We start from the raw sequence: 19,599 nt of genomic DNA on the forward strand, positions 1-19,599 counted from the left end.
CATGGCGGGGAGCATGGCGGCATGCAGGCAGACATGTTGCTGTCTACATCATGATCAGAAGGCAACAGGAAGTGGACTATGACACTGGGAGTGTCTTGAGCATAAGAGAGCTCAGAGCCCACCCCCACAGTGACACACTTCCTCCCACAAGGCCACACCCACTTCAACAATGCCACACCTCCTAATAGTGCTGCTCCCTATGATATGGGAGCCAATTACATTTAAACGACCACAAGCGCTGTTTTCAGATTGTACTATGTAGCCCAGTTCTTTTCGTTCTTCTCACAGAGTTGGGGAAGGACACCGACTGAGGACTTAGGTTCCATTATTGACTGTGGGTGGTCGCCACCCTGTAGCCTTGGTGTGCTAATACCTGCAGAGGCCAGCCTGTGGAGGGTTTGGTACTAAGCACCCTGACAATCACTGCTACATAAAGGCAGACGTGTGTGCATATGGCCCTGAAGAGGCTTCAAGTCAGAAGGACACCCACCATATTACTTTCCCTCTGTGACAGCCCCCTCTGCTACCTCCTTGTCCTACTGTGAGCCCCATCAGACTGTGTCCACCTGTGCATTGGCATCTCTCTTAGGGTCCTCATGTGTCAAACTCACGTGCCCGATTTGCCCTCTGGCATCTCTCTTAGGATCTCCATGTGTCAAACCCACCATGCCCAGCCTTCCCGCTGGCATCTCTCTTGGGGTCCCCTGTGTCAAACCCACCATGCCCAGCCTTCCCGCTGGCATCTCTCTTGGGGTCCCCTGTGTCAAACCCACCATGCCCAGCCTGTCCTCTTTGTTCACTGTTCCCCTCGCTAGGGCTGCTCGCTGGCTCTCCCTTAGCACTTCCAACTTCCGTTCACTCAGGCCAAGTCCTTGGAGCCAGGCTTAATTTTTCGTCCTTCCTATCACAGTCAGTCCACCACCCCCCCCCCACACTACTCTTCCTAAAACATGTCTGAGCCCCTCCACCGTCTCCCCATCCCATCCCCCAGGCTTCTCTGTCCCACCGTCATCCTCAAGGTCTCTCCTTCCTGGTCCTTTTCCATCCTCCACACAGCAAGCAGTGTGGTGTCCCATCAGGACCTCTGCTGCTGTCTGCTAAGAATGGAGACCCTCACAGCTGCCGCGGGGTTCCTAGGAAGTGCCCCTCCTGTCCATCTTGGCCTCCCCGATCCCTGTTGGTAGCTCCACCCACAGGGGTTCCTTCCTGTTGCTCAGTCAGTGGATCGGGCACACACCTCGGGACCTCCATACTTTTCCTCTACGGCAATGCTTCTCCACCTGTGGGTTGTGACCGCTGTGGGGGTCGAATGACCCTTTCACAGGGGTTGCCCAAGACCATCAGAAAATGCAGATATTTACCTTATGGTTCATAACAGTAGTAAAATTACGGTTATGAAGTAGCAACAGAAATAATTTTATGGTTGGGGGTCACCATAACATGAGGAAGGGAATTAAAGGGTCACAGTCTTAGGAAGGTTGAGAACCACTGGTCTACAGAATCTTCAAAAAAACTCTCATGACTTGCTTGCAACTCCCCCATCCCCCACCCCCCATCTGTGTTCCGGTATCCCCAGAGGACCCTTCTGTGAACACCCCGGTTCCTCATCTCCTTACACGGTTTCTTTTCCTTCTGAGCCGTGGCACCACCCAGCCGGGATCTGTAAATCTGGCCTTCCCCTGTTTGTTACCCTCCCCCTCTTGACAGGCTCCCTGCCCTGGATCTTGCTTCCTCTAACTCTTTCTCCCACATGGCTTGTTGACTGTCTGTGCTGACTTCCCTGCTATGTCTCCTAGGCCCAAGAGCTCCTGGCCTACAGTGGGTGCGTGGATGGCTTCCCGTGCCCCTTCCTTAGCCAGCAGCCCACCCCATCACCTCTTTCATCTTTCTGCACACGCAGGAGAGACTTCAGCTGTCCTGGACATTTCTCGGGGCCCTGGTGCAGCTGTCCCCGCCTTCACAATGGCAGCCTTTTTTGCCCTTGGCCTCCCTTCTGCTTGTCTGCTGCTGGCTTCCTCTTCCCTGAGTGCACACAAGCACACAGGGACACACTTGAGCGTGTGCGCGCACACACACACACACACACACACACACACACACACACAGACACAGCCCTTCTTGCCCAGTCCAGCTGCACATCACCCTGGTGCCTGTCCTGTGACAGCAGAGTTCCCATCTGCCCCCTAGAGTCTGGGCTCTTCAGCAGTAAAGACCCCCTGAGGGACTTGCCTCCCGGCACAGGGGTCTGGGCCTTCCCCATCACATCTGCCTCTTGTACTGAGCTCAGTGTCCTTTAGCTGAGCCAAGCATGGTGGCACGCCTGTAATCTCAGCCCATAGGAGGTAGAGGATACTAGGAGAATCTGGAGTTCAAGCTATCCTTGTCTATGTATTAAGTCTGAGACTAGCCCGGGCTACGTGAAACCATCTTGAACAACAAAATGAACTGGAGAGATTGCTCAGCAGTTAAGAGCACTTACTGCTCTTGCAGAGGACCCAGGTTTGGTTCCCAACACTCACATGGCAGCTCACAATCATCTGTAACTCCAGTTCCAGGGGATCTGGTGCCCTCTTCTGGCCTCCATTTGCACCAGGCATATATGCAGTGCACATATACACATGCACATATTCACATATACACATGAAACCAATCTTGTTAAACCCTAAGTCCTTAAACCTTAAGCCCTTTCTTCAATACCTTTAAGATCTGTATAAGAGAGGCACTGGGCACCAGCTCTAACATTACTTGTGACCGAGTTGGGACTCTTCCCTGAGCCTCAGTACATCAGTGTTAGGACATGATAAGTCGCCCCATGCCCATGATGTGCACTGCCCCAAGGATGGTGTGACTGGGTCCCACAAACTCCGGAGGAGAAAGTCCCTGGGAGGGAGAGGACGCATGGACTGGGAGATGATTGTTCTGTTAGTAGTGTGCTTGCCGCTGAAGCATGGGGACCTACGTTTCATTCCTGGGCCCCCTATAAAAAGCCAGACATGGAGCACGCGCCTCTCGTGAACCCTGGAGAGACAGATGGGAAGCCTCCTTGGGGCTCATTGGCCAGCCAGCCTAGCCAATTGGGGAGGTTCAGGTTCAGTGAGAGATGTCTCAAATACTAAGGTAGAGGCAGGAAAGGTGGCTCAGCAGGTAAAGGTACTTGCTGCCAAGCCTGGTGCAGTGGCCTCAGCTTGATCCTCAGAACCCACATGGCGGGGAGGTAGGGTGCAGGTTGGATAACTCCTGCAGCTTGTCCTCTGGTCTCCACAAATACACACACACACACACATGCACACAAACACAAATATAAAATACAAATAAATGTTGCCAACAGTTAAAGGGGGAGAAGCTGAGCGATTGAGGACAGAAGACCCATGACAGTGGTCTCTGGCCTCCATATTTACTTACTTACACATATGTACACATACATATACCACACACAAATAAGGAAAAAGTGGAGGAAGCAGGTGTGACTGCCCTCAGTGCCCTGAGCACTAGGTGTGTGGCGTAGGTGGTCGAGGTGTTCACTTGAGCCCTGACAGTGTCCCTGGGCCACACCAAGTGTTCCTAGCATTGCAGAAAACAAGTGGCACAGCCCAGGAACGTAAGAGATGCTTCTCCTCTGATGGTTCTGGAAGCCAGATGTCCCAAATCTTCCGTCCCCAGGGTCAGGCTCTGAAGTTCCAAGGGGCTTCTATTCCCATCTCCTCAGCTCTCCAAATCCTAGCGCCTTGTGGCTAGTGAGCACATCTCTCCATTTCCGTCTCTGTCTTCGCATGGCTCTCAGCTCCAGGTATCTCTGTCCAGATTCCCCAGGCACTCACCTGAAGTGTACCCTGACCCACTGTAACCTTGTCTTAATTTGATCACAGAAGCCAGGGTTCAGATAAGGTCACTGTGCAGGTACCAGGGATGAGAGCGGTTATCAGGGATAAGTAGGGGTATCAGGGATGAAAGCAGGTCTTAGGGATGAGAGAGGGGACCAAGGGTGAGAGCAGGTATCTGGAGAGACACAGTATGGCTCACATGTTCACTTCCCACAGTCTGCTGTCCTCCCTTCCAGAGCCACCCTCGGGCCTGACTTCAGTAGAATGGAACAGAAGAAGAAAGGCTTTGATGTCCAAAGCACCTCTACATTTTATTTGGTGTTTGAGACAAGGTCTTTTGTAGCCAGTTTAGCCTTGAACTTGCAATGTGTACTACTACCTCCCCAGTACTGAGATCATAGCTGTGTGCCTCCCTGCCTGCCCACTGGTTTTTAACTCTGTGACCACAAGGCTAACTTACACCAAGCTCACCCAAGGGAGAGATTAGCCATCTAATTGCAAGCCTTTTTCTCAAGGGAGCACAGCGCCCCCTGTGGTCCAAATCCATAAAAGCATTTCTGGCAGTGACAAAGGATGCTGGCTGCTTCCTGAAGCAAGGGACTTTGGTGGCTGCTCTGCAGTCCACGTGGCTTCTACACTTCCCACCAAGTCATTCATCTGCGTGAATTTTCTTATGCTTATTATTCTGATTCTTGAAACTGAGTCTCTTTTGTCTATGAATAAGGGAGGGTTGTTGGGTTGGTTTTTGGTGTTTTTGTTTTTGGCAGCGTTTTTTTGTTTTTTTTTTTTAAATATTTATTTATTTATTTATTTATTTATTTATTTATTTATTATGTATACAATATTCTGTCTGTGTGTATGTCTGCAGGCCAGAAGAGGGCACTAGACCTCATTCCAGATGGTTGTGAGCCACCATGTGGTTGCCGGGAATTGAACTCAGGACTTTGGAAGAGCAGGCAATGCTCTTAACCACTGAGCCATCTCTCCAGCCCCCTTGGCAGTGTTTTAATATGCTCCAGGTTTCCCAGCATTAGACGTGACAGGATACGATGTTATAATTGAATGCAAACTTTCCCAAGAGTTATTCCTCATTTCTGAAAACCCCGTCCCTGAAGGCAGTGGCAGCCAGTATTTGAATTGCAAATGCCATGCGCCCACCAGCCTGCACTGGGACTCTGTCTCCATGGTGGCACCTGACTGCCACCCCATGTCTGCTTGACGGGTATGCTGGAGAAGTTTCCTCTTGAAACCTCCCTTTGTTAGAAACCTCCCAGCTTTTCTTTCTCTTGAAGATTGCCGTTCTAGCGTTCTGTCAATCTTGGGAGGCCACTGGCTTAGGACATTTTTTTCAGCTGCGAATTCTTTGGGGGGGGGGGGTGTCTTACAAACTGGTTATTATGGGAAAGGACCATCGGTGAGATGCCCTGGGAGCAGCTTCGAGGGGTCCGATTAGTGTTGCAGCCCCTGAGGTGACGTGACCTGCTGCTGACCGATCCTCCAGCCTTGCTGTAAAGGGTCCTGCGGATTCTCCACCCCTACTCTGTCACATCCTCTGCACTTAAGAGGGCAGAGGGCTGAGGAGATGGCCTAGTGGCTAGAGCGTCTGCTTTTCCCACAGGACAAGGGTCAGATCCCTGGCACCCTGGTAAAGGTCGGGATAAATGAGCCCACCTATAGCACCAGTATCAAGAGGAGAGGATGAGATCCCTGGAGCAAGCTGGTAGAATTGGCTAATTCCGGGTTCATATGGGAGACCCTACTTCAGTATGTGAGAAGGAGAGCAAATAAGGAAGACATCCGTTGTCACCTCTGCGCGCTCTCTCTCTCTCTCTCTCTCTCTCTCTCTCTCTCTCTCTCTCGTATGTGTGCCCACACGTGCATGCAAGTGTGCATGCCTGCCTGTCTGCATGTCTGTCTGTCTGTCTGGAAGCCCTGGGTTTGCTCCCCAGCAGTACATGTAGGTGTGGTGGTTTACACCACAATCCCAGCACTCAGAGAGCTGAGGCAGGATTGAGAGGTCAAGGCCAGGTTACCCTGATGATGACTCAGCAGGCCTGGACCTCTCCCTGATGCTAGGAACTCCTTCCCTGCTAACTAGGTTTGTAGGGAATGAATGGACCCTGTCATTTGCTACTGCTGCCTGAGTCCTGCAGGGGAGGCTGAAGCCTGCATTTATTTAGAAACAAGCCACCCCCTCCAGGTCCTCTGCACCTCCGTCCAGCCTTGGCCTGATGCCCTGGGGTCATCCACAACCCAACCTCTCTCCATAGCAACAGCCTCACTAGGAAGAGGCAGGCGTGTGTGTGGGAAGCCTAGAAGGAATGGGCTCAGCCCTGATGATTAACCAAGCACCCTTGCTCTCCAAAGAGGACAACAGGGGAAAAAAATGAAAGAAAAAAAATGGCACACTGGTTAAACCGTCCCCTGGCTGTTCTGACTTCTTCAGATAGATCCACAGCTCCTTCTCGGTGGGCTTGCCCGTTCACATCTGCCGCTGCCTCTCACTCTGATCACGCTGAGTCCCTGGTCCCCTCTGTTGGTTTTTAAGCATGCACGGCCGGTCCTGCCCTGGGACCTTTGCACTTGCCTCTGCCTAAAACACAGTTCACGCGCCTTGCCATTGGGAACTTTCCTGACCCACCCCACTCTTCTCGGGTGTCTGTCAGCACGCCCTGCCCAGCCCCAGCTGTACAAAGATGAGTACTTGAATGCGTGCCGGGCAGGGAAGGAAAACAGATGTCCACCACGGAAACGTAGCGATGGTCTGGGACTGAGGTTGTGGCTCAGTCGGGAGCTGTGTTGAGGGCTCTGGATTTAGCCTTCAGCCCCACATAAACCAAGCAGGCTGGCACATGTCTGTCTATAATTCCAGCATCCAGAAGGTAGAGGCATAGGAGGATCAGGAGTTCAAGGTCATTCTTACTGACAGCTATTTCCCAGCCAGACTGGGCTACAAGGGACTCCGTCTCCTCAACAGGGAGGGAAGGAAGGCAGGCAGCAGAGGCCTCTCTCTCAGTGGGGTGGCGGGGGGCTTTTCTACAGCCTCGGACCCTCACTCTCATACCCACGGCTCCTTGGACCGGAACCATCCCCCATCTTTCTCTCAGCCTCCACTTGTCTCATTTTGGAACACTCCTGTGTCGCCATCCAGAGTATAACCACGCTGATTTAAGTTGATTTATCCTGCTCTCTGGCAGTTCACCATGCGAACACAGAGTGAGCTGCACAGTAATCTCGTGAGCAGCAGCCCCGAGTGAAAGAGAGCTGCTTGCAAGTCTCAGAAGAGCTTGGCACAGCCTGAGACTGTGGGGCTCCATCTCTGCCTCCACAGCCCAGACGGTCTGTCTGCCAAAAACCTGAAGACTTCAGGCCTGGGGCACGTCATGTGTAATAGTTACAGCAGCCTGGACTTAGTCAAAGGCCACCTTCTCATAACTGTTCATGGGGACCCCCAGCTCCCCCAGCTTAGTGGGATTGTCTGTCTCTGCCACTCAGACCAGGAGCCCCATACCCCAAAACCCAGGGACAACAGGTCCAAGTTGTCACTGTAGGTGCCAGAGGAGGGATCTGAACTCCTGGACCTGCTTACCTTCTGTTGGGTATGTGTTAAAGTACGGGTAAAGCCATTATCCTGCATGCCTACTGCAGGAAGTAGATGAAGGGGGAGGTGTACCTGCATCCTAGGATGGCCTAATCAGAAGTCACTCACGTCTGGACGCCACTGTAACTTGTGGAAGAAAACGCCCAGAGTCACAAAGGAAGCCAACGTTTTTATAAACTGGTGTGGGTCTCCTTCCACACGTGTATCCAGGCTATATTGCTGCTGGTGGGCAGGTCTGGGGCCAGGGGTGATATTTTAAGTGTCTGCAATGACTGTCCCGTGATAGGTAGATGTCCCTGATTTCAGTGGTGATCGAGTCCCCAGTCCTGTCACTGAAGTGTGTACCCTTCCCTCAGGATTGTAGGGAATGCTAGTTAGAGGTTAAAAAAAAATAAACGTGAATTCCCCCTCCCAAGTTCACAGACTGCCTGAATTCTGGCTCCAGACAGCAGATGAGGAAAGTTCCTGGAGCTGGAGAGATGATTTAGTGTTGGTTAAGAGGAGGGCCTGAGCTCAGCTCCCAGAACCCAAGGCAGGCCTGCAAGTCCAACTCCAGAAGGGCTGACCACCCCACAAATGCTACACTCATGGACACATAGACATACATGTATACACAAGCGTACACATACATATGCACATACATGCGCACACATTCATATATGCATACACACATACACTCGTGCATACATACATATATGTACATACATACATACATACAAAGACGCACACAAATAAAATAAAATCTTGTTTTATTTTCAATTTTTGAAAGAACAGAACCCCTCCCCCTGCTTGCAGCGTCACACACCGGTAATCCCTCGGGAGACAAGAGAGGATTTGAATTTGGAGTTAGCCTAAGCTATGTAATAAGTCTTGTGTCGCAGAAAAGAACTCTCCTTAGAATCATATTAAATCCCATGGCCCATGCGTGCCACTGGAATGCTTAGCGGCCGCAGACACCTCCCCCTGCACCCCTTTCCTTCCCCTTGAGCCCCATCCCTGTGTCTGGCCTGCCTCATGTCCAGAGAATGACCTATACCTCTGCCTTGCTGTGCCTGGCCTTCTAATTTATCCCTGTGCAGGCCTGCTCCTGCCACAGCACCCTTTAAATTCAGCAACCACACATCGCACAAGCAAGGCAAAGAGGCAGAGTTGAGGCACCTGCAGGCCCCTTGTTGGGCCAGTGCCCGTAGGCCTCCACAGTCTGGGGTCTGGGGTCTCTCCCCTCACCGACTCTGCTGCCCATCCCCACACACCAGGGGTTTATTGAGAGCTTGCTTAGCGGGTTGTCATCTAGACACAGGATGCAGAAGAAACGAAAAACAAAAACCCTTTCCCTGCCCCTTGAGCTAATATTTGAGATCAGTCATAGAGAATAAACAAAACAAACAAACAAAAAAAGATGCCAATTGCTAAATCAGGAAGGAGAAGCCACACAGGCATGCCCCAGCAAACTCTGGCAGAGACGAAGAATCTTCCCAAAGTAATACAGTAGAGAAGGTCTTCCCAAGAGGAATGCCAGATCGAAGGTCCTGGGGCAGGACTGGGTATGGCTAGGCCAGAGCATGGCTGAGGGAAGAACCGGGGAGACAAGGTTGGTAACAGGTGACAGTCACTCAGGAGTTTGCAGGGCTGACATAGACTCTGGTTTGATCAAGTGTGTCCAGGGTTTTTGCAGAGTATGGTGGAACTAGATTGGTGGCTCTCTGGCCACCATGGAGGAGGGACTGAGGATTGGAGGGTGGAGACAGAAGGAGGGCTGAGGAAGGGACTCCAGCCACATCCAGACAGAGAATCTGATGGGATGCCAAGGAGGGTCCCAGCCTGGACCTGTGCTGTAGGCAGAGCTGCCAGGCTACGGGGACAGTTTGGGGACTGCCAACGATCTCCAGGTATGGCCCTGCTGACCACAGTGCTGTCTGCTTAGCATCAAATGTGTCGATTTGGAGGGGAATGTGTGCATCAGGCCAGAGGGTCTGTAAAACCAGCAAAACACGTGTAAGGCAGTGACAGCTGGAGCAGGAAGCTGCCGTGTGGGGTGACAGCCCCATCCTGTTCCCCAGAGCCCTTGCCTGTGGAGCAGAGCAGTTTGGTTTGGGCGGGCTGGATCGTCCCTGTTCCACAGTCATTTGTCACTGACCTTGGCCCATCAGTCCTTCCCCTGTCCCGGTATCTCTAGGCTGAGACCAGTCACATCTAGTTTTAGAGAAATGTCTTCGGTTCTTCAAAGGCAAGTGTTCAGCCCCTCCTTGCAGATGAGTCGGGACCCTCATTTCCTGGGTGTTCTTCCCATGAGCTGACTGTGGTCACACTGGTGACTGTCCCACTTTATAGGTGCTGTCACCAAGGCTGACCGGAGAGCCCTGGCCCGAGGCTTGCTGGGCCTCCATGCTCTTAGATAAGACCAGGCCCTCTAGACTCTTGGGACACACCATTCTTGACTGTGGGTTCAGTCTGTGCTGGAGGATGTGTTTGTTGTCTCCCTAGCCCCCACCTACCAATGCCAGGAGCATGAGTGACAAACAGAACTTCTTACCTCTTCCCTCCCTCCCTCCCTTTCTTCTTTCTTCTTCTCTCCCTCCTCTCTCTATTTCCCTCTCTCCTTCCCTTCCCTCCCTCCCTCCCTCCCTCCCTCCCTGTCCTTCATTCCTCTTTCCCTCCCTCCTTATTAAGGGTCTTGTACTCATTTGAGACAAGCACTCTGCTGTGAGCTAGATCTCTAGTCCCTAACCCTTTCTTGTTGGGCGTGCTCACCCGCTTCATGAGTTCTGGACATAGGGTTGGAAGAGACCCTGGCAGGCTCTGGGGACTTGAGTAAAGATCCTCTTGAACTCTGGTCTCCTGGTGGCTTCTTAGGACCTAACACCCTTTTCTGTCTTTAGGTCTCTGACCTCAAGGTGTGAGCCACAGTAAGTCTGACGTCCCAGCCTTAGGCACATACGTGTCCCTGGGGCACACGACGTGTTGACTGATGATAGAAACCTTGATAACTGTGGCACTAAGGATGGTGGCTGTGGCTCTTCCAAGGTTATAGAAGGGAAGGAGGGAGAAACCGTGTGTGAATGTGGGTGTGTGTTGGCTTCACAATACGGAAGGGAACTGCCACACAAAAATAAGTATTTAATGAAATGTCAGCCATGCATAGTGTGATTCAGTGGGTCGGCTCCTTACTGGTTATTTATCAGTTCTGTTGGATGTTCAGTGTGGGTGGAGGTGGTATAGGATCAGCCTGTGCCAAAATTGCTGCTGTCCTTGAAACAGCCCTGTTGACAGCTCTCCCCAGATGGTTGGGGACCAGGGAAGGAGGAAGGGTCTATGCTGCAGGCTGAGCGAGCCCTCCAGTCAGTCCTGCAGCAGACCACGGGATGCATCAGGCACTATCTCACCTTTCATAGGTGTCGGCCTCCTGCGCAGCCATGGACCTTAGTGCTCAGCCATTGCTGCCAAACCAAACAGATGGACGATGCCCTCTGCGTGGCAATCTGCAAGGAGCTGGCAGGGCGGGTCCAAGGTACAAATGCAGTCACCCTACAGGATTGTACGTACCATTCTGTCACAGCGCCTCCTGTGCCACGGGTAAAAGGGGAGCAGGTGCCAGGAGGTCTCTCTCTCACACACACATACACACTCACACACCTGTGTGTCCTAGGCTGGGGAAATGCTCAAAAGGAAAAATGCTTGCTCACTGAGCATGGGGACCCAGGTTCGAATCCCCAGCACCCACCAAAAAAGAGAGGTAGTGTGGCACACACTGGTTATCCTAGCCCTAGGAAGCAAAGACAGGAGGATCCTGGGAGCATGGTGGCCAGCCGTGCTGACCAGTTGGTGAACACAGTGAGCCAATCTACTGAAAACCCTATCTCAAAGGATAAGAAGAGAAATAGGGAAATAAATGTCATGTCAGTCCCTGGCCTCCACGAGCACACACACCCCTACATACATGTGCACATACATCCATACGCCACATACAACAACAAAACGTGTCCTCTGAGAGTCCCGTTTGTCTCCTCCATTACCTCACGCCCACAGCCATGCCTCCCTGTGCCCTCCAGTCCCAGGCTTCCAGCCAGCTCATCTCTATCCCTGGTCGCTGCAAGACACAGCGTTTCCAGACCACAAATGCATTGTTATGAGGCAATTTGAGTTTGTTTCAGGGCTGGGAGAGATAACAGAAGGGCTTGTGCCTCCCATCAGTCGGTGAATGGCTCCCCAGCAGCCCTTAACTCAGACAAGTGGAGCGAGACAGCCAGGAGGGGAGGCGTTTGCCAGCTGAGCTGCCTGCTCCAAATGGTAAGCTCTGGGCAGGGTAGGGCGGGCAGAGCAGGGAAGGACGTGGGGTTGGTCCCTCACAGAGGAAGGTGAGTGTGCACGTGACGTCGCACATCTGGCATCAATTAGACCAGGTACTAACAGGCAAGACGCTGCTGGTGGGATGCGGACCAGACGTGGCTGTGATGAAGATGTTGTATCGTGTGGCTTTTAAGCAATATCCGTGAACAGTCAAACAGTCAGGTTCCCTCCTCACCCCACCCCTACCCCTGCCACCATTTCTGCAGGTTCTACCTCTGTGCGTTCAACCACCAAGGATCGGAAGTGTTGGGAACAAGTGTGTCTGTCTGTGCTGGGCATGCCTAGAATTGTCTTCTTGTCATTGTAGGCCAGACTAGAGAGCATGTCTAGCCACGGAGCGTTATGTCATATTGCGTGGTATAAGGAACCTGGGGACTGGCTGAAGTGCCCTGGACTCTTTGTGTGGGTCTGTGGTCTGGAAGAGCTGTGTCTCATATCCACAGGGACCCTGGAACCACTGTTAGCAGGCACCCAGAGGGAGACACTGTTATCTCCATTATAGATGGAGAAGCTGAGGTAGCTAGAGAATGAAAGAGCCAGGCACAGTGGCCCAGACCGCTAATCCCAGCACTCAGGAGGCTGAGCAGGAGGATCAAGTGTTCTAAGCCAGCCCAAGCTACGTAGCAAGACCCTATTTCAGGAAATAAAGAAAGAATAAGAAATTTGCCGAGGGCACGCTGCCTTCAGTGCTGTGGGATTACTGTATGAGTTCCTTTCACGTGAGGATTTGGGAAGTGATGGATTTGAAGTCGGTTTTGGTTTTCTTAACATTCTTGTGTGTGTGCGTGCATACACACGCGCGCAGAGGACAGTTTTCAGGAGTCTCTTCTCTCCTACCACGTGGGTCCCAGAGACTGAACTCAGGTTGTCTGTCGTGGTGGCAAGTGCTCTTCCCAGAGACATCTTACCTGTCCTGTTTGGGGTTAGATAATGTCGCTCCTTCAGGAAGAGGTGTAATACTTGCACACTGACCCCTACAATCTGTAAGTGGCCCCTGTGTTCCCTGTATCGTGTATGGTCATTATTTTTGCCACGTCCACTTTTCTCATCGGTGTCATTTGGGATTCCCTTCAGCTAAGTTCCTCCAGCCGCCAGTCGTGTCTCTAGGAAGAGTGGCACAGCCTGTGTGTTTCCCGCACCTGCCTTGTCTCTCCAGAGTACTTCGTCACCGAGTTCCCTCTGGTGACTATCTACTTTATAAAATGTGTGTCTGCCCTGTCACTGGGTGTGGGGAACAGCACCGCTGCTAACCCTACAGTCCACTCAGGAACTGAATAGCTTGTGTGGCAAAGTGTTCTCTGCAGACCATGCAAGAAGGGACACATTTGACCCTTGATCCCGATGTCCTGGCCACAGTTTATCCTTTCCACGATTCGTTTATGCATTGTGGTGACAGGCTGTACCATGTAGGAGAGGCCGTTTGTACATTAATAATGCCAGCTGAAGCTTGTGCACCGGCTCCAGAGCCAGGAATTAGAGAGCACAGTCAGGACAGGGCACGCAAATCACTTCTCCACTCTAGGTGGAGGACCTGGACCTGACTCGCAGGGCCAGCCTGCTATACACCCTTTCAGAGGATGTCCGTCCAGCCCTGCTTCCTGGGGACAGGCATTGGCTTGCACATTGTCTCTGGCCTTTCTTGACCTGTCATAGTCTTAGTCTGCTTCCAGATTGCTCTGCCCCAGTCCCAGCCCCTCCCTCAGGTACCATCTCAGCCACCACCACTCTGAGAGCAAGGTTTCCAGCTCTAGCTACGATCTGGGCTGCGCGCCTCATCTTGGCTCTCATTCCAGCTTTCTCTCTCTCTTTCTCTCTCTCAGCTGCAACTCCCAGCCCCCGGCCCACGCTAATCTGCTTCTCCCACCTCTATTCGTGCCGGAATAACCATTTTAAAAACTGCCCTGGGGAAATCTAATCAAATGAGAGCAAAATCTAATTTGGCACTAAAAGCCTCTGACTGAAGCCCTGATTTCTGGGGCTTCGTTGAGCCTGGATAATAAGGTCTTTCTGGGTTTCACGAGGGTCCCGGGCTGGAAAGAAGAAAGGACGAGAGGAGAAGACAGGAACTGTGATATTTCTGGCACGGAGGACAGGCAGGGAAGCATGCCGCTCCCTGATCCCGCTAGGCAGGCCAAGCACTGGAGTTGTGCATATTTGGAGCACATCAGCATCACAAAGACCTTGGCCTTGATCTCTGGGGATCCCCAGCCTGGTACTCAGGAGAGCTGGGAGGGAACCCAGTGTTGCTGTGGGATTCAGCCACCTTTCTCTGTTCTCATTCATCAGCACAGGGAGGACCTGTTTTGTACTTCCTGGGCAAGCTATGGTCCTGGGTTCTTTTTGGGGCATGGCATTTTCATGTAAACATGAAATACAATATCTGGCAGGTATGGATTCCATGAGGCTCGGACCACTTTGCTGCTCATTGTAGCTTCCAGGAGCCAGCAAGATCTAGCCCCTTTCCCTGTGACATCACCTCCGCCTCCCCCTCTGTCTTCCTTGGGTCCTTCAAATGTGCCAGGGTTGCTTCAGTCACACTTTCTTTGCGCCTTGCTGTTCTTCCTGCCTGGCACAGTGTCTTTCAGCCTGCCACACTACCAGTGGATATCCCTGTCAAGCCTTCTCCCAATGGTCCACGTGCCTAGTGAGGCTGCATGTCCCCATGGTGACACAACCTTCCAAAACAGCGCCACCTGCTGGGGATCAAGTGTTCAAACACATAAGCCTGTGGGGGCACATTTTAGACTCAGTTCATAACACCTCCTCAGGAACTGCAGTTGGTGACCAACCAGCTCTATACGAATATGACAGGGGTTGTTGGATGGATCTGAAGCCATACATGCCCTGGGACTGTTACCCCAAACTCACCAATTCCATTTGATGTCATTGTGGTTTTGATTGGTCATTGGCTCTTTTTTTTTTCGCCCTTTGCACTCCAGCGGCTTCCAAAGGACATTTTCCTATCCATGTACATATATACTTTTTCCATCTTAATTTTATTTTTAACCATAATATGTTTTTAAATTGTATTCACATATATAATGTGTTTGTGCGAGTGTATGCCACAAGTGTGCAATTGCCCACCATGACCAGAAGAGGGTGCCAGATCTCCTGGCGCTGAAGTTACATGTAGTTGTGAGCTTGGGTGCCAATCACCAAACCTGGGTCCTCTGGAATAGGAGCGCTAGCACCTCTCTACACAGCCCTGTATTTCAGGACTGGAGGTGAGGGAGTCTTCTTGTTGAAGTTCTGAGCCAGTACAGAAAGAATGGTAGCAGTGGTGGGCGCCAACCTGGGTCTGGTAAAGGCAACGTGGAAAGGCTTCTTCCTGATGGCATTTGGGCATCTGAGCCTTGTTCCAAGCTAGCTCCAGCTGAAATACCTCCAGCACCATGCACATTCTCTAAAAATTCTTTCTTAAAACAGCACCCACCCATCTCCCTCACCCCCCATCACTATCTCTATCTCTCTATCTCTGGATAAGCCAGAAAAGGGTTGGGCTTCTGAGTTCCCAGTTGGTCCATTCAAACCCACCGGTTGTCGGAGCTTGTGGTCAGCAAACTGTAGCCCTCAGAGTATATCCAGCCCTCCGTCTGTTCTTATAAAGGTTTACTGGGACACAGCCACATCCTTTTGCTGTTGTCTTCGGTCCCTGTGTTCTACAAAGGTTAACTGCCACAGAGGTGGTTTAGCCTATGGGTGGGCTCTCAAACAGGAGGGGCAATGGGGAATGAAGAGGCAGGCGTGTCATGGCATAGAGCAGGTGAAGGCAGAGCCACTGAGCAGACTGATTAGATCTGGCCTGAGGCATTCCTGATCTCCTAGGGCCTTTTTAGCTCTGAGTGTGGTTCCAGAACCCAGAGATGCTCCAGGGCTGTATGATAGTAACCTTTTTAAATAAGGTCACACTTTCTCCTCTTCAGCCCCACTGACAGTTTGTTCTGGAAGGTTCTTCGTGACCAGGAGGCTGCCCTAGGCGTTGGAAGAGGGGTATCCATCTAGCATCCACTAGAGTCACCTGTTATAACACTAGAAGTACCACCCTCTGAACTGCCAGGACGATCTAGGGGACAAAAGCAGCCTGGATGGAAGGCCCACTTGGGGAACAGAGCACCGCAGGGCATCCTGACCTGGCCTTAGGCCATCCTGGCAGTGACCTTGCTGAGCTCTGTAAGGAAAAGAAAGATTGGCTTCTCTGCCTGCCTCCCAGTATTCTGTCACTCCAGTCTCCCAGCCAGGAATACTCATTCGCTGTTTTGTGAGGCACCCACGGCCTAATCACATCTCGTAATAAATACCGAAGCTCCTGGGACTCCGAAGGCACAGCCGCCTCCTGCCCCCACCACCACCAGCCAGGTTCCGTCTGTTCATCTCTCTACCTCCCCACGGAAGGATCCTCCTTCCTGTTTTCACTGCTCTCTGGAGCCCTGCTCCTAGATCCTCGCAAGCTGTATTTCCTCTGCATCTCTAGGGAGCAGCCGGCTCTCTCCCTGCACTGCTCAGGGGTCCTCAGCAGACCCCTTTGTCCCCTGTGTCTCCTTTGTCCTGTGCCTGAAGGACTCTGGAATCCAGTGACCCAAACTCCAAGGAGATAGTTCCCTCCACCGGCCACCTACCAGGTCTCCAGGGATCCCCCTCCTTCGCAGCGCCTATTCCCCTGAGGCAGCAGGCTGCCGCGGCTCTGTTCTCAAAGGCCCAACATAGAGGGGCCCAACACTGTCCTCTGGACCCACAGGAGCCTAGCTCCTCCTGTCCTACCTATAAGCATTCCCTTCCAAACCTCTGTCATCTTGAATATTGCACCAGTACCCACTGGGCACGCTCTGGTCAGGGCACATCTCCGATCAGTGTGCCCTTGAGTTCTCCTACCTTCCTACCTCAGACAGTCAAGGTCCTGTGCTAGCCTCCATCTTGGTGGAGTGACTAGGGACCTCAGTGTCCCTATCTGAAAAAAAGAGGACTAGTGTATTACCTCTGTGCACCACCTCTGAGTCTGTCCCCTCATCCCCAGGGAGAAGCTTCACGTCTCCCCTTCTGATCAGGTACAGATTGGGGTGCTTTTGTTAACAGCGGGCATCGTTGTTGACTGGTGTGACACAGACGGACACAGTGACCAGATGGCCGCTCCGCAAAGGTCACCAGTGCGGCCTCTGTGTCTGCAAGAAACAAAGTGGAACAGTGGGACTGCCGGCCCAGTGAAGTTCTTACTTATTTCTGTTTGCCTTCCGAGTGTGCTGTTTTCAACATGTCCTGGGTGACTCTTGATGACCGTGTGGATGCTTTTCTGTGGGTAAACAGTCATGTTCCAAATTGCTGGGTCGGGGCCCATGTTCAAGTTGAACAGTCAGTGCCAAAGAGATTCCAAAGTGTTGGGCCAGTTGGCACACCCCAGCTGTCTGCAAGAACCCCAGTTGATCCCCATTCCCACCAACCCTTGGGACTGTGGAAGACAGGTTCCAGAGCATCCATAGGCCTGGACAAGGGGGCGTCTTAGCCGCTGTTCTATTGCTGTGAAGAGACACCATGACCAAGGCAACTGTTATAAAAGAAAACATCGAATTAGGGGCTTGCTTACAGTTTCAGAGGTTAGTCCATTATCATGGTGGGGAGCATGGCAACAGGCATGGTGCTGGAGAAGTAGCTGAGAGTTCTACATCCTGGTTAACAGGCAGCAGGCATAGGGGGAGAGACAGCCTAGCATGGGCTTCTGAAACCTCCAAGCCCACTTCCGAGGACACACCTCCTCTAACCAGGGCACACCTCTTCCAACAAGGACACTCCTAATCTTTGCAAACCGTTCACTGAGAGACAAGCCTGTGGCAGCCATTCTCATCCAAACCTCCACGAGAGGTGACGAGGACACTCTTACTTCTCACTGACCTACAGCAGGAACAACCTGCTTGCTTCTGCTGTGCTCACAGAACACGAGCCAGAATCCGGGACTTTGTCATCCAAAGGACATCACGGACATTTTAAACAGGATGTGGTGGTTCATAGCTCTAATCCTGGTCCTCAAGAGGCTGAGGCAGGAGGACTGCCATGAGTTTGAAGCTAGTCTGGTCTACGTAGTTCCAGGATAGCTTGGGCCACAGTATTAGACCTTATTGAGTGAGAAGAAAAAAGAAGGTGGGGGGATGGAGGGGATGGAGGGGGAGGGACGGACGGACGGACGGACGGACCACTGGTGTTTGAGGCCCTGCTATAGTTCTTGCAGATAGCACACGATTAAATGCTTTCACTCACCACTACTTTGAAATTTTCAACTCTTCAGCAAGTTTTTGCTTTTGATATATTTTTATTTTTTTATTATTTTTACTTAAAAAATTATTTTAAGTGTGTGTGTGTGTGTGTGTGTGTGTGTGTGTGTGTGTGTGTGTAGTTAGAGTCACAGGCAATTGTAAGTCACCAGTGCTGGGACCCTCTGGGAAAGCAGTGCACACTCCTAACCCCTGGGCCATCCCTCCAGCCCCACCCCCTGCTTTTGATCCCTTAATTTTTAAAGAACATATTATCTACTGTAAATTATTTTAGTGTGTCTATGGCCATATTTCAAAATGCCTTGATGCTTCCCTCTAATCCTGCTGTACACCTTGTACATGCGAACGCCGCAGAGAAGGAGCCCTGGGCTCCCCTCTTGCCGAGGACGAGAGGCTGTGTATTGGTCGCTGGCTGTGAACACTCAGCTTGGTCAAGCTCACCGAGTGATGCCAGGGCCAAGTCTGCTGCTCTCTCACGCGCCTCTGTTCCCTTCCAGCTTTCTTTGGAAAGTATCTCAATGAGTACAATGGCTCCTACGTGCCGCCGGGCTGGAAGGAGTGGGTCGGACTGCTTAAGAACTCCAGGTTTTACAACTACACACTCTGCCGGAACGGGGTGAAGGAGAAGCATGGCTCCGACTACTCCACGGTAAGCTCTCCCCACGGTGCCCTCCCCAGAGCCAGCCGGAGAGCCCTGCTCTCAGCTCCCTCCTGGGGTTGGCGTGCAGGTTTTCCATCTCTCTAGTCCTAGAGTCAGCTCAAATGCCACCTCCTCCAAGAGGCGCCCCTCACTGTTTCAGCCCAGTTTCTGGAGACCAAGCTCTAACATTCCTGTAACACTGAAGGACTCCCTTCCCTGTGCCTTCATTTCTAAGTAGGGATTGTTACCATGCCCACTGTCTACAATTACGTGTGAGTGAACGCAAGCCGGTTCTTGGCTGACCCCAAATATTCAGTTGTGTTTAACACTGTCCTTTCGGTCTGTCGTGAGGTACCAGTCCCTCCTGCCGTACTCCCCCGCTTCTCCTACTCTGTTTCCCTCCACCACCTTCACTTCTTGGTTCCCTTTCTGTTGCTGTGTAGACACCATGAGCACAGCAATTCTCATAAAGAAAAACATTTAATTGGGGTCACTCAAAGTTCAGAGGTTCAGTCCATTACCGTCATGGGAGGGCATGGCGGCATGCAGGCAGACATGGTACTGGAGAAGGAGCTGAGAGTCCCACATTGTGATCCGCAGGCAACAGGAAGTGAACTGAGACACTGGGCGTGACTTGATCACATAAGAGACCGCAAAGCCTGTTCCCACAGTGACACTGCCACTCCCTGTGAGCTTACGGGAGCCAGTGACATTCAAGCTACCAAGCTTGACAAAAGCAGTGACCACATGCTACTGCTCAGTTCCCCTCCCCACTGCACAGTTCAAGATGGTATCACCCGCAGTGGGCAAGTTTTCCCACCACGTTTAAAGCAATGGAGATAATCCCATTCACAGACATGCTCAGGTCTGTCTCCCAGGTGACCCTAGATTCTGTTAAGGAGACAATGAACACTGTCTGTAGTGGCATTCTAT

The 19,599-nt window shown here is 51.9% G+C and overlaps 1 protein-coding gene across 3 annotated transcripts in view; it reads left to right on the top strand.

The window, feature by feature from the left end:
- Sulf2 (sulfatase 2) overlaps window positions 1-19,599 on the top strand; it is an 84,931-nt gene that overhangs the window by 44,785 nt on the left and 20,547 nt on the right. For all 3 annotated transcript variants that reach the window (XM_041670608.1, XM_041670607.1, XM_041670609.1), the window contains exon 4: window positions 18,524-18,675. In XM_041670608.1, the coding sequence (XP_041526542.1) occupies window positions 18,524-18,675 (152 nt within the window). The remainder of the gene's footprint in view (window positions 1-18,523; window positions 18,676-19,599) is intronic.

The sequence above is a fragment of the Microtus oregoni genome, unplaced genomic scaffold, assembly GCF_018167655.1.
Source record: "Microtus oregoni isolate MIOR12 unplaced genomic scaffold, Mior012 000020F_ref0000438, whole genome shotgun sequence".
Lineage (NCBI taxonomy): Eukaryota > Metazoa > Chordata > Mammalia > Rodentia > Cricetidae > Microtus > Microtus oregoni.